The sequence below is a fragment of the Emydura macquarii genome, unplaced genomic scaffold (genome assembly GCF_026122565.2).
Source record: "Emydura macquarii macquarii isolate MOO-44397 ecotype Brisbane River unplaced genomic scaffold, CSIRO-AGI_Emac_v2 contig_1876, whole genome shotgun sequence".
Taxonomy (NCBI): domain Eukaryota; kingdom Metazoa; phylum Chordata; order Testudines; family Chelidae; genus Emydura; species Emydura macquarii.
In genome coordinates, this window is record NW_027132013.1 from 15,299,615 (window position 1) to 15,321,158 (window position 21,544).

The window sequence follows — 21,544 nt, forward strand, 5'->3', positions numbered from 1 at the left end:
AATGTGGCAGACAACAGCACCCCAAAAATACACCGAATGACAAGGACTGGAAGAGGCTCAACCTCTTTGGCCATAAAGTCTATTCCTCAGTGGCTTTACACCTCAGAATCACCAACTATAAAGCATTACTGGCAGAATATGACCACAATAACTACATCAAACTCTCTGAGTTTATGGGATTTATTCCCGAAGAGATAAAAGAACAGTTTAGGTCCTTTATTTCAGAAAGGCAACTCAGAACAGTATTACAGGCCACCGTGGACTCAGCAGACATGGCTGCAAGATCCATAGCCACTGCAATAGTCATGAGGAGAGCATCCTCGCTCCATTTCTCTGGATTTCGCAAAGAAATCCAATCAATGGTGGAAAATCATTCTGTTCGAAGGTCCAAAGCTCTTTGCCACCAGAATAGATGAGTCCCTTCACACACTGAAGGACTCTAGGACAGCGTTGGGATCCTTGGGAATCTATACACCTAGTACCCAGAGAAGACATTACACACCACAAAGATTCTGAACCACTTCCTATACACAACATAGACAATAGAAACATCAAGGCTGCAAACAGAGGCCTGCGAGGAGACGACAACCTCTTCCTCAAACCACCATGTCTCAACAATCGACATCCAGACAGCAAATTTGAAACATGGGTTGAGGGCCCGAGAACCCCACATCTTTTAACGGTGGAACCACCTGCCATAGTGGTTCCCAACATTTTTGGCTCGAGGGTCACAAATATCATTTTTACAACCCTAAAGGGTCACCAGTCTATCAACTCATAAAAAAATGTATTGATGTATACACCATTAAGGACTACAAATCACTACATTTTTAAAGTAAACATTTTGATTCTACTGTGCTCATTTTTACATTCACTATTTTACACCTGGAAATTACTCAGTATGTCACACACTCACAGACAGAGCATTAGTGTAGATGAATGACTGTCACTACACACTGAAGAACATGGCCTGGCAGCTAAGTCACTGTGGGTGGCCTGCTAAGTGCATGCCAAACTGGAAGGCACTGATTTTTAGAGTCCTTCCCCTCCTCAAGCCTGGTAGGTCCTGGCTGCTCCACCAGCAGCCAACCTTCCCCCCACTGCAGCCAGATGGAAGGAGTTCAGTAAGGAGGCTGCCTCCTCGCTGGTCTCCTCTCCCATGCATCCTGTAGCCCCATGCACTCCACCTGTGTCCCTAGGCACTGGCTTCCTTCTGCAGCCAGGGAGATGGGAGATCAGTGCTCCCTTCCCTCTGGCTCCAGCGGCTCTGGACCCAGGCAGAACGCTTTGCTCTCTGCTGGAGCTGGGGGCGGGAGCACTGATCTCCCCTCCCTCTGGCTCCAGCACGGACCCAAGCACCTATGGACCGAGGCAAAATGCTTTGCTGTGCTCCCTGCTACAGCCAGGGTGAGGGGAGTGCTGATTTCCCATCCCCTTGGTTGCAGTAGGAAGCCTGCACTGGTCTTGTATCCCCACAGCAATGAGCCCCGCCTAGGTCCTTAGGCAGCGGCTCCCTTCTGTAGCCAGCGGGAGGGGAGTGGTGGGCCACTTTGGAAGACCCTGTGGGCCGCCACGGGTTGGGAACCACTGATCTACCATCTCCCAACCATTTGGAGATCGCCTGATTCCCTTTTACCCAAAATGGCAAAATGTCTCGACAGACAGATGGATATTAGAGATAGTCGAGAATGGATATTCCGTCCCTTTTACTTCCACCTCCCACATCCCCTTCTTCCCCCTCCCTCTTCAGAGACCCCTCTCATGAACATCTACGAACATCAAGAGGTAAACTACCTCATATATTTGGGAGCAATAAAGCTAGAACCAACAAACTACAGAGGGAATGGCTTTTATTCACATTAGTTCCTCACACAGAAAGAAAAACCCAGAAGGGTAGTGACCCATTATCGATCTACGACGACTCAACAAGTTCTTGAAAACTCAGCACTTCAAGATGGTCATACTAGCCACCATCATTCAAGCTCTAGAAAGAGGGGACTGGTTCTCAGCCCTCGTCCTACAGGACACATACTTTCATATAACAATTCATCCATTACATTGCAGGTTACTTCGGTTTACTCTAGGCCCATATCACTTCCAATACAAGGTCCTATCATTCAGCTTATCCACTGCCTCTCGAAGGTTCAAGCTGTAGTGACTGCCCACGAACACAGAAACAGAATCATGATATTCCCATACTTGGTCGATTGCTTCCTGAAAGCATCAACTCGACAGGAAGCATTAAACATGACCAAATAAATGGTAGCTCTTTTTGCACAATTAGGACTTCAAATAAATGCACAAAAATCTATGCTAACACCAGTACAAGAACTGGAATTCATCTGCTCTTATCTCAACTTGCATGTTCACACTCCCTGTGCCGAGAAGCCATATGGCTATGGAACTGGTGCATCACACACAACATCCACATCATAGTCGAAACATCACAGCAGATGCACTAAGCAGGAATTTTTTTTAAGACCACGAGTGGGACTTACACACGTGAGTGCTACACAATATATTCAAGCAATGGGGATTCCCAACCATAGACTTATTTATAATTGCACACAATGCCAAATGTCCCCAGTTTTGCTCCAGAGCAGGACTAAGCTGTCATTCCCTGGGCGAGGACTTCGTTATCAAATGGAATGCTCCCCTCTTATGTGCCTTCCTTCCCATACCCCTCCTTGTGTGAGTGCTTCACAAAATCAGACTAGAACAGGCCACATTGATTCTGATTGCTCCCACCTGACCTTGACAAACGTGGATCCCTTACCTTTTCAAAATGTCAGTGTGTCGATCACGTATCCTTCCTCCTCTCCCTTGTCTCCTTTCCAGGACACAGGTCAAATCATTCACCCAAATCTAGAAACTCTCCATCTAAAGGAGCAGCCAACTAGGGACCGTGCTTCTCTTGACCTGCTGCTCACAAACAGGGAAGATTTGGTAGGGAAAGTAGAAGTGGGTGGTAAACTAGGCAGCAGTGACCATGAGATGGTCGAGTTCAGGATCCTGACAAAAGGAAGAAAGGAGAACAGCAGGATACGGATCCTGGACTTCAAAAAAGCAGACTTTGACTCCCTCGGGGAGCTGATGGGCAGGATCCCTTGGGAGGCTAATATGAGGGGGAAAGGAATCCAAGACAGCTGGCTGTATTTTAAAGAAACCTTATTGAAGGCACAGGAACAAACCATCCCGATGTGCAGAATGAATAATAAATATGGTAGGCGTCCAGCTTGGCTTAAAAAATAAGTCTTCGGTGAACTTAAACACAAAAAAGAAGCTTACAAGAAGTGGAAGCTTGGTCAGATGACTAGGGAGGATTATAAAAATACTGCTCGAACATGCAGGAATGAAATCAGGAAGGCCAAAGCACAATTAGAGTTGCAGCTAGCAAGGGACGTGAAGGGGAACAAGAAGGGTTTCTACAGGTATGTTACCAACAAGAGGATTTCAGAACCATTGGCTATTATCTTTGAAAGCTCGTGGCAATTGGGGGAGGTCCCTGATGACTGGAAAAAAGCAAATATAGTGCCCATCTTCAAGAAAGGGAGGAAAGAGGATCCGAGGAACTACAGACATCACCTCAATCCCTGGAAAAATCATGGAGCAGGTCCTCAAGGAATCCATTTTAAGGCACTTGGAAGAGAAGAAGGTGAGCAGGAACAGTCAACACGGATTCACCAAGGGAAAGTCATGACTGACCAACCTGATTGCTTTCTATGAAGAGGTAGAACTGGCTAGAGCATAGGGCTCAACAAGTAGTGATCAGTAGCTCCATGTCTAGCTGGCAGCCGGTCACAAGTGGAGTGCTCCAGGGGTCGGTCCTGGGGCCGGTTTTGTTCAACATCTTCATCAATGATCTGGAGGATGGGATAGATTGCACCCTCAGCAAGTTTGCAGATGACACTAAGCTAGGGGGAGTGGTAGATACCCTGGAAGGTAGGGATAGGATACAGAGTGACCTAAACAAACTGGAGGATTGGGCCAAAAGAAATCTGATGAGGTTGAACAAGGACAAGTGCAGAGTCCTGCACCTAGGACAGAAGAATCCCATGCACAGCTACAGACTGGGGACTGACAAGCTAGGCAGCAGTTCTGCAGAAAAGGACCTGGGGGTAACAGTGGATAAGAAGCTGGATATGAGTCAGCAGTGTGCCCTGGTTGCCAAGAAAGCTAATAGCATATTGGCCTGCATTAGTAGGAGCATTGCCAGTAGATTGAGGGAAGTGATTATTCCTCTCTATTCGGCATTGGTGAGGCCGCATTTGGAGTATTGTGTCCAGTTTTTGGCCCCCCACTACAACAAGGATGTGGAGAAGTTAGAGAGAGTCCAGCGAAGGGCAACAAAAATGATTAGGGGGCTGGAGCACAAGACTTATGAGGAGAGGCTGAAGGAACTAGGCTTGTTCAGTCTACAGAAGAGAAGAATGAGGGGGTTTGATAGCAGCCTTTAACTACCTGAAAGGGGGTTCCAGGGAGGATGGAGCTAGGCTGTTCTCAGTGGTGGCAGATGACAGAACAAGGAGCAATGGTCTCAAGTTGCAGTAGGGGAGATCTAGCTTGGACATTAGGAAAAAGTTTTTCGCTAGGGGGGTGGTGAAGCACTGGAATGGGTTACCTAGGGAGGTGGTGGAATATCCATCTTTAGAGGTTTTTAAGCTGCCTCTTGACAAAACCCTCGCTAGGATTATTTAGCTGAGGTTAGTCCTGCTCTGAGCAAGGGGTTGGACTAGATGACCTCCTGTGAGGTCCCTTCCAACTCTATGATTCTATGTTTGCTCCATAGTTATGAGGACCTGAAATAGCCTGAATAGACGGAATGTCTTATTAAATAGTCATAGAGCAACTAACCAGCACACACACCTATACAAATGGACACGATTTGATAACTGGTGCCAAAACACACACACCAGTTTCTGCTCCCCTATACCTGATACTGGACAACTTACTAGAACTTAAGAATTCAGGCCTCTGCACGAGCTCAATCAGGATACATCTTTCAGCTATTACAGCATTTCACCACAATGTGGACGACCTATCAGTTTGTGCACATCCAGTCACCAAAAGGTTTCTTAAAGGCCTCAACAACACTTACCCAGAGGTAACCACATGCACCCCATCTTGGGACCTCATCTTAGTTCTTCGTGGTATCACCAGAGCCCCATTGAGCCTTTGGCGACTTGCTCTCTTCCCCATCTTTCAATGAAAGTAGCCTTTCTCGTTGCAATCACATCAGCCAGACGGGTTGGAGAACTCAGAGCCCTCATGGTGGATCCACCTTACACAATCTTCTTTAAAGATAAAAGTTACCCTAAAACCAGATCCCCCATTTTTACCTAAGATTGCCTCCTCATTTCACCTCAACAAACCCATTCATCTACCAACATTCTACCTGAAACCCCATGACAACAGACGAGAATCAATACTTCATGCCTTAGGTGTCTGCAGTGCGCTGGCATTTTATATAGACAGAACAAAATCATTCTGCAAATCTCCAAAATACTCAAAAGTAGATGCCATATTTAAGCAGAGGTTTTCCAAATGGATTTTTGATTATCAAATTGTGCTATCATCAGTACAATCTACAACCTCATAAAGGGATCCGTACACATTCCACCAGGGCAGTAGCAACCTCAATAGCATTCCTCAACAACATCCCCATTGAGGGCATCTGTAAAGCTGCAACTTGAACCTCAGCCCATACAGTCGCACAACCCTATACACTAGAACAATATGCAAGTTCTGATGTGCTATTCGGACTTACTTATTATCTTCTGCCACACCTTCAACTCCAAAGCCTGCTCTGTGCACTGGAGGACACTGCTCTGAAGTCACCTAAAGTGGAGCACCCACAGGGACATCACTAGAAAAAGAGAAGGTTATTCACTTTGTACAGTAACTGAGGTTCTTTGAGATGTGTGTCTCTGTGGGTGCTCTACTACCACCACCTTCCTCTCTACTTTGGAGTTTTCACACTAATAGCTCTGCAGTGGAGAAGGAAAGGGGAGTGGGTGTGGGTGAGTTGGTTACATAGCACCAGATAACCGTCTAAAGTGACACTAGATGGGGACTACGCGTGTGTGACCCAACCAGGGCACTGCTGCTACAAATCTCTGATTACGAGCACAGGGGTGCTCGAACACCTAAAGTGGTGCACCACAGGGACACACATCTCAAAGAACCTCAGTTACTGCACAAAGGGAGTAACCTTCTCCTATGTTTGTGCCTCAGTCAATTCATCCATTATAATGTCACTGAAAAAAATAAAACCAGTCCAGAACTCTGAATCTGCCAAGATCCAAGTATGACAATCATCTAAAAGGAAGAACACAGTAAAGCATGTGTGGCTTCATTTTGTTTAATATGAATAATGTTTTCCATAAATAGTCTCATGATTCAATATTTTTTCTGAGGTAACTAAATGACAGTAATTGCTGTTACTTCATCCTAACTTTGGATCACTATCATCTTTCTTTGTATTTGGTCTGTCTCTTACATTTAATTTCTCTATCACATACAGTCCAAGATAAAATGATCAGTCCTTGGCACATATAGCTTTGATTAACACAGATCAGTCCTTTAGAAAATGGATTAAATCCTCAGGGGTCTGTAAAGTTTACATTGCACTGGAAGAAAACTAACTCAGTTTAGCAGTGAAACCACTCTCAAATCTAGTTCAGAAAGTCCACATTTTCTCTCTGAGAATCACTTCAGATACATCAATCAGAACTACGATCAAAACTACTCATCTTTGTTCCCTGCCAGTAGGACTCCAAAACACTATGGTTCAGGTACACACTTACAGTTCAGTTTCAAAACTGCACCACACAAATTGAAATATTTATGTGTAGTTTTAAGCCATGTTACATTCCTTAATATGAAAGTGGTAGAGTTTAATTCATCTACATGAATCTACTAATTCAATTATTCTGAGTTATTCATTGACTTCATATGGGAGAATGGTGAAGGGAAGTTTCAGGGCTGGAATCTCTGCTAAGGCCACTTTCTGTCAGGAGGTGGCTAGCAGGGAATTCACTCTGTGCAGGGAAATTCTCCACTGGCATAAATATGGCAGTAAAGGCTCTGTCTCCTATTCTCATCACCCCATTACCACTAATGTAAGGAGAAGTAGAGGTTGTATTGGCATGTTCCAAGGATAGAGCATAGTTAGGACATGGAGGGAGGGTGTATGGCAGAATGGAGCTCTGGTATACCTCACCTCTCCTGGTCTAAAGTCCCTCAAGAATTTTACTCCAAGTAAAATAGGGCATCATGTGTGCCTAACTTACCAAGGCAGAGTTGTTAGTAATCATACAGCCAGCTCCGTGCAACCATCCCCCTTAACTACATTTGAGCAAAATTCAGGTAGCCCTCAGTGTACTGTATTGTCATCAGCAAAAATCAGGCACAACTCACCACCGGTGAAACTCTACTGATGATAGCAATGGTAGAAGCTGCAGCGTAGGCAGGGAGGAGGCATTTCTACCACTGTCCTTATGTCTACCCTGCAAAATAAGACCTGCAGCAGCGAATCTCAGAGCCTGGGTCAACTTACTTGGGCTTGCACTATGGGGCTAAAAATAATAGTGTAGATGTTCCCACTTGGCTGGAGCCCAAGCTCTGGAACCCTACCCTCTCACTGGGTTTCAGAGCCCAGGCCTCTCAGTGCAAGATCCATTAGCCTTAATCATTCGAGCTCTGCAGGCCTTTTTTTTTTTTTTTTTTTTTGGCAGAGTAGTCATACCCTATGTCCTCTAACTGCTCATAAGTTAAATACCAGGATGGTAAAAATGCCGGTGTTGTATCTATACTTCAGTATCCACTGTTGCTACCACCAGTGAACATGCGCTGGTGGTGAATTATATGGATAATTTTTCATCCTGTAGACATAATCTACGTCTTTTTCACAATGAGTCTCTCTTCATATGCAGCAAATAATTTTTAAGGTGACATGCTTGTAGAGAGATATATAGCCAGAACACAGAAGCCAAATCTTGTTTGGTTTATAATTTTCTTCCTTTTTTTATTAAAAAAGCAAAATGTATAATATATTAAAGATGTATTTCATTATATTCTACCTGCATGTATATTTTTCTAGCTGAAAGAAAAAATCCCTGCCAAGTGAGAGAAAATGTAACTGTATAAATATTTGATAATTCTCTACTGCTGTGTCATTACATTTTTTTCTAAATGGGTTTCACTTCTGTAGAACCTAGAAAATAATTAGTTCTGTTCTGTGGCAGAGCCATCAGGGGGAACATTAATTAATTATATTCCCAGAGCTCTACTGTCATTTTCAGTGATGGTGCTTCATGATATGAACAGAACCATGGTAGCATGTCCTTGGGGGAGAATATCAGTGTCTGTAAAATAGAGACTTAATCCTGCAAATACATGCCACCAGCTGCTGTACTTATTACTGTGAGTTTTAGTCCCATTGCTTCTACAAGAGCAGCAATTGATAGTAAATTCTTGCAGCCTACAGCCTTAAAATATATATCCTTTTCAAAGGCCACTTGAAGGGTTTTGGGTAGGAAGAGCCATGGAATACATCCAGTTGGCCAGCTGTTTATCAAATAAACTTTTCTAATTTATTTAGAAACTAAAACTAGAACTGGCCCACTCTCCCCTTGTACCGGTACCATCTACTTAGGCATGATGTTTCTCAACTTTTTTGAAAAGTTGTTTTATACAGAATGGTATTTTAAGAGAAGCTTCTGGTCTAGTAGGAAACACAAAAGTTATAACTAACAAATCAATCCTTGCAGACAACTTTTTAAAAAAAAAAGGAAAGTCCAAGCATGATATGGTGGGAAAGGATTTGGATAAGCATATCCCAGAGAAATGGGCTTTGATCTGGAAAAAAGGACCATCAACCTCGGTTTGTAGTATGATAAAATTAAAATTTCTTGAAGACACTTTTTCAATGATACCTCATACCAGTCTGGTTAAAAAATAGAGAGAGAATGAATGAAGATAAATATTGCATAAATTGTGGTGGAAAAAAAAGAGATTAATGCATATGCGGTGGAGATGTTGTTAAAAAAATTAACATATCAATTATGTACCCAGCAAAATAAAGGACAAATAGATACTCAGGTATTTGGTTACCATTTATTCAATATTCAAAGTACCTTCTCCTGGAAAAAAAAACAAAACAGAAAAACAAAAAAAAAACCCACCTGCACAATTTTTTTGAATATTAACATTTTATTGACACCTCTGGTTTGATAAATATGAGTAGAGTCAATAGTTTCATTCTGTTTAATAAAATATCTGGAAACAAGAAGTCCCAACTGGTGTGAAGAGGCTCACTCTGTAATATGGTAAGGCCGTGCTAACAGAAAAATGTTATGATTACATTACTGCATGATGGTTCTCTAAACAAAATGATAAACTCAGTGTTGTAAATATTTTTTTTTATTTTTAATATTTACAGGGCAATGACTTGTAAATCTGTTAAAACTTCCTAAATAAGTAGTTATGAAAGAAATCACAGACTCATTAAGGAGATGAAATTTGACTTTCAACTTTCTAAGAGGAGTTTCTAAGAGGATTTTAAAAAAATGTAGACTATTTAAAACAAAAAAAAAAACAAACAAAAAAAAAAAACACCCCGAAAACTATGTGACCATGGCATTTGAATGAAATGAATTTCTTTAACTCCTTTATTGCTGAATTATATGCTATGTATGTGGAGCAAAATGCATCCCCACTGCTGCCTCACATATTGGGTAATGTACTTCAACATGGAAATGTCATTACAAAAGAATGCTAACTTAGCAGCATATGCCTGAGGGGCACATTCAGTGTTTGTTTGCTACTTCAAATCTAGCTTAGAGTGGTAGTAGTTAGAAATTTTTGCCTATGGAAGGCTGTTACAATCCAATAGTGGTGGTCTATGAGAAATGAGTTGCCCTGTTTCTGTTTCTTCCACAACCATCTCTGCACTTTCTTCCATGTTGATTCCTGTGTATGGATCCTTCCTGAGTTTCTCCATAAACCACCACCCTCTGTCTTCATGTAGGATCCCATCCAAAGTCCATTGAAGTCAATGGTTGTCTTTTCATTGACTTCAAAGGGCTTTGGATCAGGCTCTTAAATTCCTCCTGAACGCCCATGTCTTCCAGAATACCTATAAGAATCTTACTAATTAGTCTTCTACTTGTCCATTCTATGTAGATATTTTTACCGTCCCCCCCCAAAAAAAAAATCTGCTCCATCTCTGCTCTTCCTGTATAACTGCATATTCCTATTGATGTCACCTCAGTCCTTCCTCCCAGCCCCTTCCTACTATTGTTACCCCTGTTTTTAGATCTGGTTTGAGATTAGTTTGCGAACTCCCCAGATTATATTATGTGTTATTATTTTATATTAATTGGAATGCACCTAGCACATTTTGGGTGTTGTCAAATAAAATAATAATAATTAATAGAGTTAATTGGTGTCAGGGCAATTCCTAGAGAAAAGGAGTCAACATCTCAAAACCACAACTGCACTGGGAATAATTAGCAACCTTCCTGTCAGTCTGACAAGATCTCTGGGACTGAATGGCCCATGGACCCTGACTACCCCTCTAACCTTAGAAGTTCAGTTCAGAGCTAAGGCAGGTTAGTAAGGTGGAGTGAGAGAAGCTTTGCACTGCCACTACTCATGCTGTACCTATTGCATGCATAAACAGAAGATGTCAACCTGCAGGGCTGATGTTCAGACACATTTCAAAATAAAAAATTTACTAAAAACAATTTTAAAATGACTCTGCAATCCAGAGAAGTACTGAGGCTGAAGCATAGTCAGCATTAAAACAGTTAAACTCGCCACACAATTTAAAAAAATCATAGCATTTATGACAGTTGAAGTAAACAGTAAAACCCTAATGATGGTAATTCTTGCTTGGTTCACCTAAATCTTCTCTCTCAGGCTAGCCAAGCACACCTTGCCTCTGATGCTCATTTTAACCATTTAAAGGTTTTTATTGGTTTAATGAAATAAACATTTTCTGAATTGCTCAAATGCCAAGCTAATTCTCAGAACTAATATACTCAGAACTAACAGTGACAATGTGAACAACATTCTGTGCTTTGTGATACTGGTTATGAGAATATTTTCTTCTCCCAATTTCAGGTTGGGAGGGACTATATCTGCATACAAGATAGTGCCAGATGAAATTGAAGAAATCAAGGTACAGTATTACTACTGTCTTTCAGCACTGGAAGTGTTTTGCTGGGGAGAATTCCTAAGGTGTTACATGAAAAAGCCCTTCCGCCTCCTTTTGTGCACAGAGACCATCGCGTAATACCCCGCCTGATAAATACTGGAAACTGTCAAAAATTATTTTAGATATTGAATAGCTGACCTGACATTTCGAGCAGTCTCTAAAATTAAAAACAGCATGAAAATAAAATTGTCCTTTTCATACATTTTAAAGTCCCTTTTTTTTCACTGAGCCTAACTGATTATATTTGCTATATTCATTTAGCTGTATCTCCACAGGGCCAAAACATTGTTTTAATCAACTTGACAGAATCTAAAAGACTCAATAAGTCTTTCCCCTCTAATTTCTGACTTGATACCTTTATTTAAACTTTGGGTATTTTATTGTACAACAGTTTTAATCAGGCTTTATAGTTTGTGCCAAAATTTTAAAAAATGAGTGCCTAAAGTTAGGTTCCTAAATCCATACTTAGACACCTTAACAGAACTGACCTATTTTGAAAGATGCTGATCACCTTCAGCTCTCATTGACTTCAGTAGGATGTTTTGATGCTCAGCACCTGTATAATTCAGGCCATTTATGTTTACATGCCTAAATACGGATTCAGGAATCTAACTTTAGACATCTGACTTTGAAAATGTTGGCTTACATTTTTTAACTTTTTCAAAATATGTAGGCTTGGAAGGATTAGATTTTTATCCATAAATGTCGGTAATCATTGGTTTCACTGTACACACACAAATCAGAAGAAATATTTCCATAGATAATCAATATTTATAGATTGGAATGTTGAGAAAAATGCCGTTTGAGAACTTTACTAGTTCGATTTAAGGATATTTACTTTGTATATTTTGACATGTGATGTTGACAATTTGTGTTTTAAAGGTTATAAAGCTTTAACTTCGTGATTAACATCTACTGTCATAAAATATTTGTTTGACCCCACCCTATTGTCTAATCCCCTATGATTTCCTGTAACTGTGAAAATTTAAATTGATAAAAATCGAAAAAATGGTTAAAAATAAACATTGATATTACCCATCAAAATTTAAAAAAATAAATAAAATTGAATTCTGCCAAGCCTAGAAATATTTAAACTTTTTCATTTTCCTTTGGTGATCAAGAGCATATCCAGCTCTAAGCATATTTGTCCTTTTAACTTTAAAAAAAAAAAAAAAAAGGGGGGGGGGGGGGGGGGGGGGGGATGGGGAGGGTGAATGGAAACCAGGGACGCAGACACAAATCTCAACAACTCTTTGATTTTGAGGGGTTGACTAGACTAGGGGCAGATTTCTGTTTTTCAATTAAAATATTTTGTAACTGAATTTACTCTAACCAAATCTGCTCAGGGAAAACAGTTTAGCAGTTTGTATTGTTTATTGGTATTAAATGGAGCTATGCAGATTTACACAACTGAGAATTTGGCACACAGTTTTAGCAGCATCTGTGTATCCAGACTGTATTGAAGATGCACCTACTTATAGCAGGTCTTAATCTGTCCCTGGCATGAGCAAAAGCCTGAACTTTCTCTCCTTCCTTTGAAACCTGTGAACTTGTAAATCTTAAACTATTAAAGGAGTATGATTGACTAGTGTAAGGTCAAAAATTTAGGTTTTGGTAATTTTGATAAAAAGACAAATGGTTTGCAAATCCTAGTGTTGATTAGAATTTATTTCCTGACATTCAGAGAATTTCAACCAATTTTTTTTTTAAAGAAATGTAATCCTTCCCCTTCAATTCTGGAAACCCAGGCCCAGTGGCACTTTGCTAGAGCATGAGAGGTAGAAAGTAAAACTGACCTATCTTGTTTCACTGTGGAAAATGAGTGTAATTGGGGGGGGGATATGAATGCATAAATAATTAAAAGTAAATCAATTTTTACATATTTTCAGTTTTGAGGCATAAGAGTTGCTCAGTTTTTTGCTGCTGAATCCTGCCAAGCAGGATTGTTTTGATCCACCCTCTTTTAGGTGGATAAGAACAAGACCTTGGTTGCTCAACTACCTTGACATCTAGGGAAGTAGGGAGTAGTATTAAAAGTCCTCTTCTTTCAGTTCAGTATAGCCAGTGGGTAGCAGTAAGCTCTCTTATCTCTCTACAAGACACAGTGCTTTTTGCTTCTTGGAGTTGTCCCTTCCATTCCCCCGGGGAGAGGTTGAGATAACAAACATGTGAGAGATGTTAGTCATGTTGCTTAATACTTAAAACAATACTGGAAAGTGCTCAGATACTACAGTGATGTGCACATTATAAGACTCTATATAAAACAGTATTCTTGTGGTCTGTTTCTATGGTAACAGACAGGCATCAGCACTTAAAGAAGCCATTCTGAGTAGTAGCTGCTAAGTAGGAAGACAGAGTGTCCTTTTTGTAAAGAGAGGGAATTTATTTTGTCTAAATTCCTTCTATAAAAGGAGATGGAGAACAGACGGTGATGGGAGGAGAAAAGAAGAGAAGGTGAACAGAGGAGATTAAATATAAACTAGGTTGTGATGATTCTCTGGGTCACCAGGTCTGTGACACCCCTTTTACTCCTGCATCCACCGTAAGGAAGTCTTGCTTGTGGTAACTGGATGTTAGCTCCCTAACCCCACCAGCTTTTCAGCCACTCAAGCACTCTCTTCTGGGTTTAGTCAGCACTGTCTTTGCCTGGCAGGTTAACAAGAGGTGCACCCCAGTCCCTGAGTCCCCTTGAAGAATTCCCCTATGATTTCCAGCCCCTAACACTTGCTACTCTCAGAAATCCCAAATCCTCTTTTCCCAAAGGAGCAGTGTAACCCCAGTGTTCCAGTTTTACCTTAAACCACTGCTCCTGTATAGCACACATCAATTGTAAAAAAACAAAAGAAAGTTTATTTAAGAAAGAGTAGAGATTCCACTAGAAACAAGAGAGTGTGATAGAAACGAGTGGTTCTTCTTCATGTAGTATACTATGGGTACTCCCCTGTAGATTTGCTTGCATCCCTGCGCTGTTGATCAGAGAGTTTGGTAGCAGTGTCCAGTAGGCCCGCACATGTGCTTTCTCTCCTCATGCTGTGCCACAAGGCTAATCAGCACACGTGGGCTAACCTCCTCAGATCCTTCTCAACAGCCACGAGACAGAGACAGAGGTGTTTGCAGTCCCATTAGACCATTATTTTAATCTGTATTTCTATAGTTAGTTAGTCTCCTAGTTCATAGTTATAGGTCTAGTTATACTTTCTTCTTTTATTTTATCTTTAAAAATTAAAAACATTTTTTTTAAAAGATCTTTAGTTTCTTTCCTGGCTTCAAGAAGTGCCTCTCTTGCAACAAGGCAATCCCGATCACAGACAAGTGCATTTGCTGTCTCAGGGAAAGCCACAATCAACAAAAGTGTGGTCTGTGACAGCAACTGAGGTCCCAGTCACATGAAGATAGAGAGCTCAGGCAGAAGATTCATGGAGGCCTCTCTCTGACCCTCTCTGGATCTGCACCATGAATCATCTGGCAGACGTGAGTTTTCCCCACAGCTGTCAACATCTAAAGAAACAACCACTGACACCTCTCACAATTCATCGAAAAAGAGAGTGGCAAGTCCCCACAGTGAGCCCCAAGATAGCTGTAGACATTCTCCAGCAAGCTTGGTACAGCCAGCACCAAGACCTTCTCAGTCCGGTACCTACAACTCATGGAAATCCTCAGTGGCAGGTACTGTTGAAAAGCCTACAGACCCAATGGGCATGGGCACTGAGTCAGTGGCACCGAGGGACAAAGACAGGAGCAAGCACTCCTCTAAGAAGGAACTGGTATGCGATCCCACATCAGTACCATCCTTGACACCTCACCTTCTCCCACCTCCCCCCTGACACCGACACTGATGCCAGGATGATCGGTATTGGTGGAATCCCACCACTCCAGAGGCCTCTATGTGCCAGGTGCACCAGAGTGCCCACCTCTCGGTACCAGGGCCACTGCACTGAGCCTCTACCAAGCACAGGAAGTATCCCTACAGCCATGGCATGCTCCTCGGCTCTCTAGCGAGATTTCAGACAGTAAAGCTCTCATTACCAGCAGAGCCCAAAGATATACCCACAGATGCCCCCACATCTTGGTATGGCCACCCATGGGTGCCACCACCAGGCTCTATGCCACCACCACCCCAATGGCCATATTGGGACCCTTTGGCAGCGCACCAACAGCATGCCTCTCAGGCCTCAAACCTTGCCCAAGAACACTCCAGGCATACCCCGTCCGCTGCAGCATCCAGGCCTTTGGAGCCACCTCAAGTCATACAGGAATAGGAAGCTGGTACTGATGATGAAGTGACACTGAGGACGATATCCTCCTCTTCTCTGGATGACGCCATCATGTCCCCCACCATCTTTGGCAGATGACATTTGTCTCTTCCAGGAGCTGATGAAGAGGCACCAGACATCCTTCAGACACCATTGGAGGAAGTCAAGGACATCAGCTTTTTGACATCCTTCACTCTTTGTCCTCCTCAAAGATCGCCCTCCGTATAAATGAGGCCGTTTTAGAACCAGCATATACTGTATGGCAAACTCCAGCATCAATGGCGCAAACTTGCAAGCAAGCAGAAAAAAACTACTATGTCCCTGCCAAGGAATCTAAGTTCTGTTTTTCCAACCCGCCACCCAACTCCATCGTGGGGGGGCACAATCAACTCCCGCGGCTGACAACACCAGTCAAGGACTACTCCCTGTGATAGGGATTGGAAGCACCTTGATCTTTTCAGCAGAAAAGCGAACTCCTCAGCTACTCTGCAATTCCGTATCACCAACTACCAAGCCTCGTGGTGAAGTACAATTACATAAATTACTCTAAACTGAATGACTTTATTGATAAAATGATACATCATGACGCATTTAAGGCTGTTACCAAGAGGGCCAATTAGTGGCAAAGACATCCCTGCAGTCTGCCCTCAATGCGGCCGACGCAGTGTCTAGGTTCAGCTCCATAGCTGTGATGATGCGACCAGCACCATGGCTCCATTTGTCGAGCTTTCCAAAGGAGGTGCTGTCCATGATTGAGGGCCTTCCCTTGAAGGGCACGAAGTTCTTTGCCAAAAAGACTGACACCTCCCTTCACACCCTGAAAGACTACAGGCTACCCTCCGGTCACGGGGTATCTATAAACACGGAAAAAAGAGACTATTAAATTCCCAATCCCAGCACAGACCATACGCACCTGAGTACCCACCTCAGCATCACTATGAGCCACAAAGAAAGAAAGGGAAAATCCCTAAATGCAAACCATCTGGCCCGCAGTCTTCATCCCAGCCCTCTACATCAAAATAACAGTTTTGATGGGTCAGTGAGTCACTGTTAAACCACTCCCCCTCAACTGATACAGCCAACCATCACTTTTCACGCATTTGGCCACCTACTGGCAATGTTATGCAGTGCCTGGGAATGCATAACATTGGATCAATGTGTCCTAGAGATCATTCGAACAGGGTACTTCATCCATTTTACCTCCCTAACCCCTACACAGTTCCCTTCCTCATCCCTCTTTAGGGACCCTTCTGACAAGAGGTTACTACAACAAGAAATAGATCACCTTCTCCAGTTAGGAGCCATAGAACCAGTACCTCAACATCTATGAGGCAAAGGGTTCTACTCTCATTATTTCCTAATACCCAAAAGGAAGGGAGGTACTAGACCTCAGAGCTCTCAACAAGTTTGTCAAGCCTCAAAAATTCAATCTGGTCATCTTATCAAGGATCATTCTGGCATTGGAACAGGGAGACTGGTTTTGAGCCCTCGATCTTCAGGATGCATATTTTCACATCTCGATCCTACCAGCTCACAGAAGATTCTTCAGATTCACTCTGAGTCATGACCACTACCAATACAGAGTTCTCCCTTTTGGACTACCATCGGCCCCGAGAGTATTTTCCAAGGTTATCTTCTTGGTAGCCGCTCATTTACACTCTCAAGGGATAATGATCTACCCATACCTGGATGATTGTCTCCTCAGAGCCTGATCTCTTTGAGAGGCTCTCCAAGTCACCAACACTACAATATACTTGTTTACTGGACTGGGTCTACCGATCAACAGCCAGAAGTCAACCCTCACTCCAGTGAAACGCCTGGAATTCGTAGTGGCTGACCTCAGTTCGTTACAGGCCAAAGCACTCTTACCTCAACACAGGTTCCTGTCCTTGGTCACACTTAAATCATTGCTCAAAGCAGTCCACAAAAACCAGCCAGGCTCTGCTTCCAGCTCTTGGGGCATATGGCAGCAGGCTTCATATGCAGTGCCAGGCTTCATATGCAGTGTGGTTCAACTCGGATTATAGACAAACAAGAACAGTCTGGTCAAACCCCTGTCACTACTTACCAGGATCAAACACTCCTTAGACTGGTGGAATGACTCAGCCAACATTTGCAAACGGATGCCCTTCTCGTAAACAATACCATCATTGCGCTGTAACCACTAACACATCACTCATAGGGTGGGGAGCACATCTAAATGGTCTCACAACACAAGGCAAATGTTTGCCCTCAGAGATACCCACCATATCCATCTCCTCGAGCTAAGAATCATCAGGAATACCTCTCCCCATTTCCTTCTGCTGATTATAGGATCACGCACAGAGATCTTAACAGATACTATTGCCTGCATGTACTACGTCAACCAACAAGGAGGAGCCAGTTGTCCTCGCTGTGCACAGAAACAATGAGGTTATGGAATTGGTGCATTTCCCACAACATTATGCTGTCCGCAACATACCTTTTGGGCACACAAAACTCGATTGTGGACAGTCTTAGTCACAAATTCCCATATGGCCACTAGTGAGAGAGAGACCTGACAGTGCTTCAAGACTTATTCAGACGTTGGGGGACACCATCCACAGACCTGTTCACCACTCACCTGAACAAGAAATATCCATGCTACTGCTCCAGAGCTGAGATAGGACAGCACTCCCTGGGCGATGCTCACCTCTTCCCCTCAGACAAGGATCTTCTCTACATCTTTCCTCTGTTTACCTTTCTGTCAAAGGTCCTGCTGAAAATAAAAAAAGATGGAGCTCACGTCATCCTGATTGCTCTGACATGGCTGAGACAGTCCTAGTATCCTTATCTACCACAGCTCACAACATACCCACTGATCTCTTTCCCAAACACTCTGCACCTTCTCTCACAGAACAAAGGGTGGAACCTACATCCCAAGTTCCACCTCAGGGCATGGCTTCTGCTTGGTTCCAACACCTAGAAAACTCCTGTTCAAGAGAGGTACAAGATGTTCTGTTACACAGTAGGAAGTCCTCAGCATGATGCACTTACCTGCAGAAATGGTCCAGGTTTCAGATTTGGTGCACATCTTGCCAAATCTCCCCAACATCCGCAGCACTTCAACATATCCTAGACTATGCCCTAACCCTTAAAAAGTCAGAATTATCCCAAAGCTGTCTTAGAGTCCATAGTAGTACAAGGGCCCTACCATCAATCAAACATTGGCCCCATCCCTGGCCCCTCAGACCCCGCCCACCTGTCACTATACGGCCTGCCCCCTGGGGTGTTAGACTTCCAGGTCAAGATACCCACCTTACCGGAAGTGGGTCATATGACCCCTCTGAGAACTCCTCCTACCGCCTCCATCAATAGGAGTGGGTTTCACCCCCGCAGGACCACCCCAAGAGTGGATTTGACCAAAAAGGGCACGTGGCGGGGCAGAGTGACCCACCCCAGAAGAGGATCATGTGACCCCTCTGAGACCTTCTCCCACCACCCTCTACGAATCAGAGTGGGTTTCACTCACTTAGACTGTCCCAGAGGGGAAACGTGTACCAATCAGAATAGGTATAGCGCGGAGGTTTAGGCTAGAACCCCTACCGATCTCTGGGGCTTGATGGTTGGCAGCACTGCCCTTGGAATGCCAAGGGCTAAGCAGAAGAACCCGTCTCGTTTCAAGAATGTGTGTTTCAGAAATCATGGAAGCGCTTAGAGGAAAACATGGACTTCTTCACCACACCCATGAGAACTTCGGAATTTGTTTTAGCTCCTAGGCCCTTGCCCCCCTTCGTAGAAAGCGCTCAATCAGCGACAGTGCTGAGGAGGAGGAGGAAGCAGCTGAGGTGAGCCCTTTGGCCTAGCCTTTGTTGGATACACCGAAACCTGATCGATCGATCGTGAGGCAGCCAGACAAGCCTGATGGCCTCTCACCAGCACCGAATGACAAAGCAAATGGAGAAGACGCTGTACAGGTAAAGGACTGATAAGAAGTGATGCTCAAGGATGTGGGGCTTGATGGGATTAGGAACTGACTGGGGTTGAATAAATCTTTTTTTAAAAAAAACCAAGCAGTATGGGCTTACATCTATTTCTTTTCTGAAAATCTCTTGACAGCTCAACAATGCCTTTCGGGCCCCGATTTCCTGAACAATGTTGCATCAGACAACGTAGATGACTCAGGCCCATCTTGTTTTTGCTCAACGCCAATACAAATCGAAGAAGATGATACCGAGGATGATGCCTATATGGAGTTTGAGGAGGCTTGGCATGGAACTAATTGAGCCAGTGCCACGTCGTGAGCATAAAAAAGTAATGCCGTCTATTGTACGTGTAGCTGTTTATGCTGTCCTTAATCACTGCCTTAGGGAAAAGCTTTTTGAAGATTGTGAGGGCTAAGTCATAGACGCACCAAACCAATGGCACCATGACTGTGTGACTTGGACTTCAAAGGATATAAACTTCAAAACTGAAAGCTTATTAAATGCTGTTATTGCCATACGTTATGTTATGCAATGTCTCTGCTTAACTCAAGAACATTTAGCACAAGGGATGACCTTGGTAGATGCTGTGTAGTTTGATCAAGACTCTGGCAGTGTTTTAAAGAAAATGACCAAACCAGAAGACCAAACTCCTGTTTAGAGAGTGATATGGACTGTCTGGTCTGCACAAAAAGTTATAGAACCCTACTTAGGAAGCAGACTATTTGTAAGAAATCCAAAAGGATTAAGTTAGAGAATGGCAAGGGGACGTACATGCAATCTAAAGTTTGTTAGTTATAAATAAATGTATCTATTGAAAAGGGGCCTTGTGACTACCTGTGTTTCTGTTACAAGGTCTGTGTGGACCTTAAATATGATAAATATTTTGATGGAGCATCTTGGTTTGTTTTCAAGGGGGCTGCATGTCTTCTAAATAAAAAATGCTTTTTTGAGAATCCAGCTATTGTGTCTTTGTGTATTTACAGCAAAAAGCTGAAGTGTGTGTAGTAGAATCCTGTGGGAAAAACAAACAAAAAAAAAGTGTTTTAAAATAAAGCAAAAAAACAAACAAACAAAAAAAAACTGTATAAAACAAGGATGTTTGTGATATTTGTCTGAGTACAATAGTGCTGATTCACCCTGTTGAGCTGATGGTTTAATCACCCCACCCCACTGAAGTACAAGGTTGACTCTATTGACTTAACCAGTCTGTTGGTCTAGATGTGATTGATCATGCATCTTAGTTTCTACCAGGATTAGTTAATGATAAGTAATTAGGTTCGATGGGCATTCACTCACAGTAAGGGAGGTGAGTGAGTGGGGTTGTTGAGCTCTGAATAATAGAAAATTAAATAAAACCTCAGGAATTTGTAGAGGCAATTGGACAGTTTAAATATAACCTCAGGAGTTTGCTGGAAGCTATTGGACAGTTTTAAATATAAACCTGGGAGTTTGCAGAATGCGACTGGACAGTTTAAATATACCCCTGGGAGTTTGTAGAAGGCAATCAGACAGTTTAAAATTAAAACCTCAGGAGTATGCTGAACACTGTGGGTCAGTTTTTCTAGCTATTCAAAATCATGACAAGTTTAAAATAATATATTTACAAAAATAAACAAGGGCCTAACCCAAAAAAGCCCCAAAACCTGAAATGTTGCAAGGGTCCACAAACCACCACCATACTTTTATTTAAAAAAAAAGAAAAGCATTTGTTGTAAGAACAATCAAATATTTAAAAGCTATGGGTGTTTGTAGGGTGTTTACTATGGTTGTGGCACATCCATTTTATTTCAAAACAAACAAATGTTTTAAAGGTTCACAAACCTCCACCATACTTTTATTTTTTTTTAAAAAAGGATTTGTTGTAAGAACAATCAAACATTTAAAAGCTAAAGGTATTTGTAGGATGCTTACTATGGTTGTGGCACATCCATTTTATTTCAAAACATTAAGCATGAAAGAAACATGTTTAAAATGAAAAAAAAAAAAAAACCCACCCTAAAACATTCATTGATATCTGCAAGGTCCTGCAATCAGGAGAGGGTACAGTAACATTAAGGATTGTTATACATGGTGATTTACTGTTTAATACTATAAGAAGGCCCTACAGTGCTCTATTTGGTCAAATC

General features: G+C 42.5%; 1 protein-coding gene across 21 annotated transcripts in view; it reads left to right on the forward strand.

Annotated features, from left to right (window-relative positions):
- Positions 1 to 21,544, forward strand: part of GPHN (gephyrin) — a 604,586-nt gene that overhangs the window by 262,183 nt on the left and 320,859 nt on the right. For all 21 annotated transcript variants that reach the window (XM_067557745.1, XM_067557750.1, XM_067557759.1 and 18 more), the window contains one exon: positions 11,128 to 11,185. In XM_067557745.1, the coding sequence (XP_067413846.1) occupies positions 11,128 to 11,185 (58 nt within the window). The remainder of the gene's footprint in view (positions 1 to 11,127; positions 11,186 to 21,544) is intronic.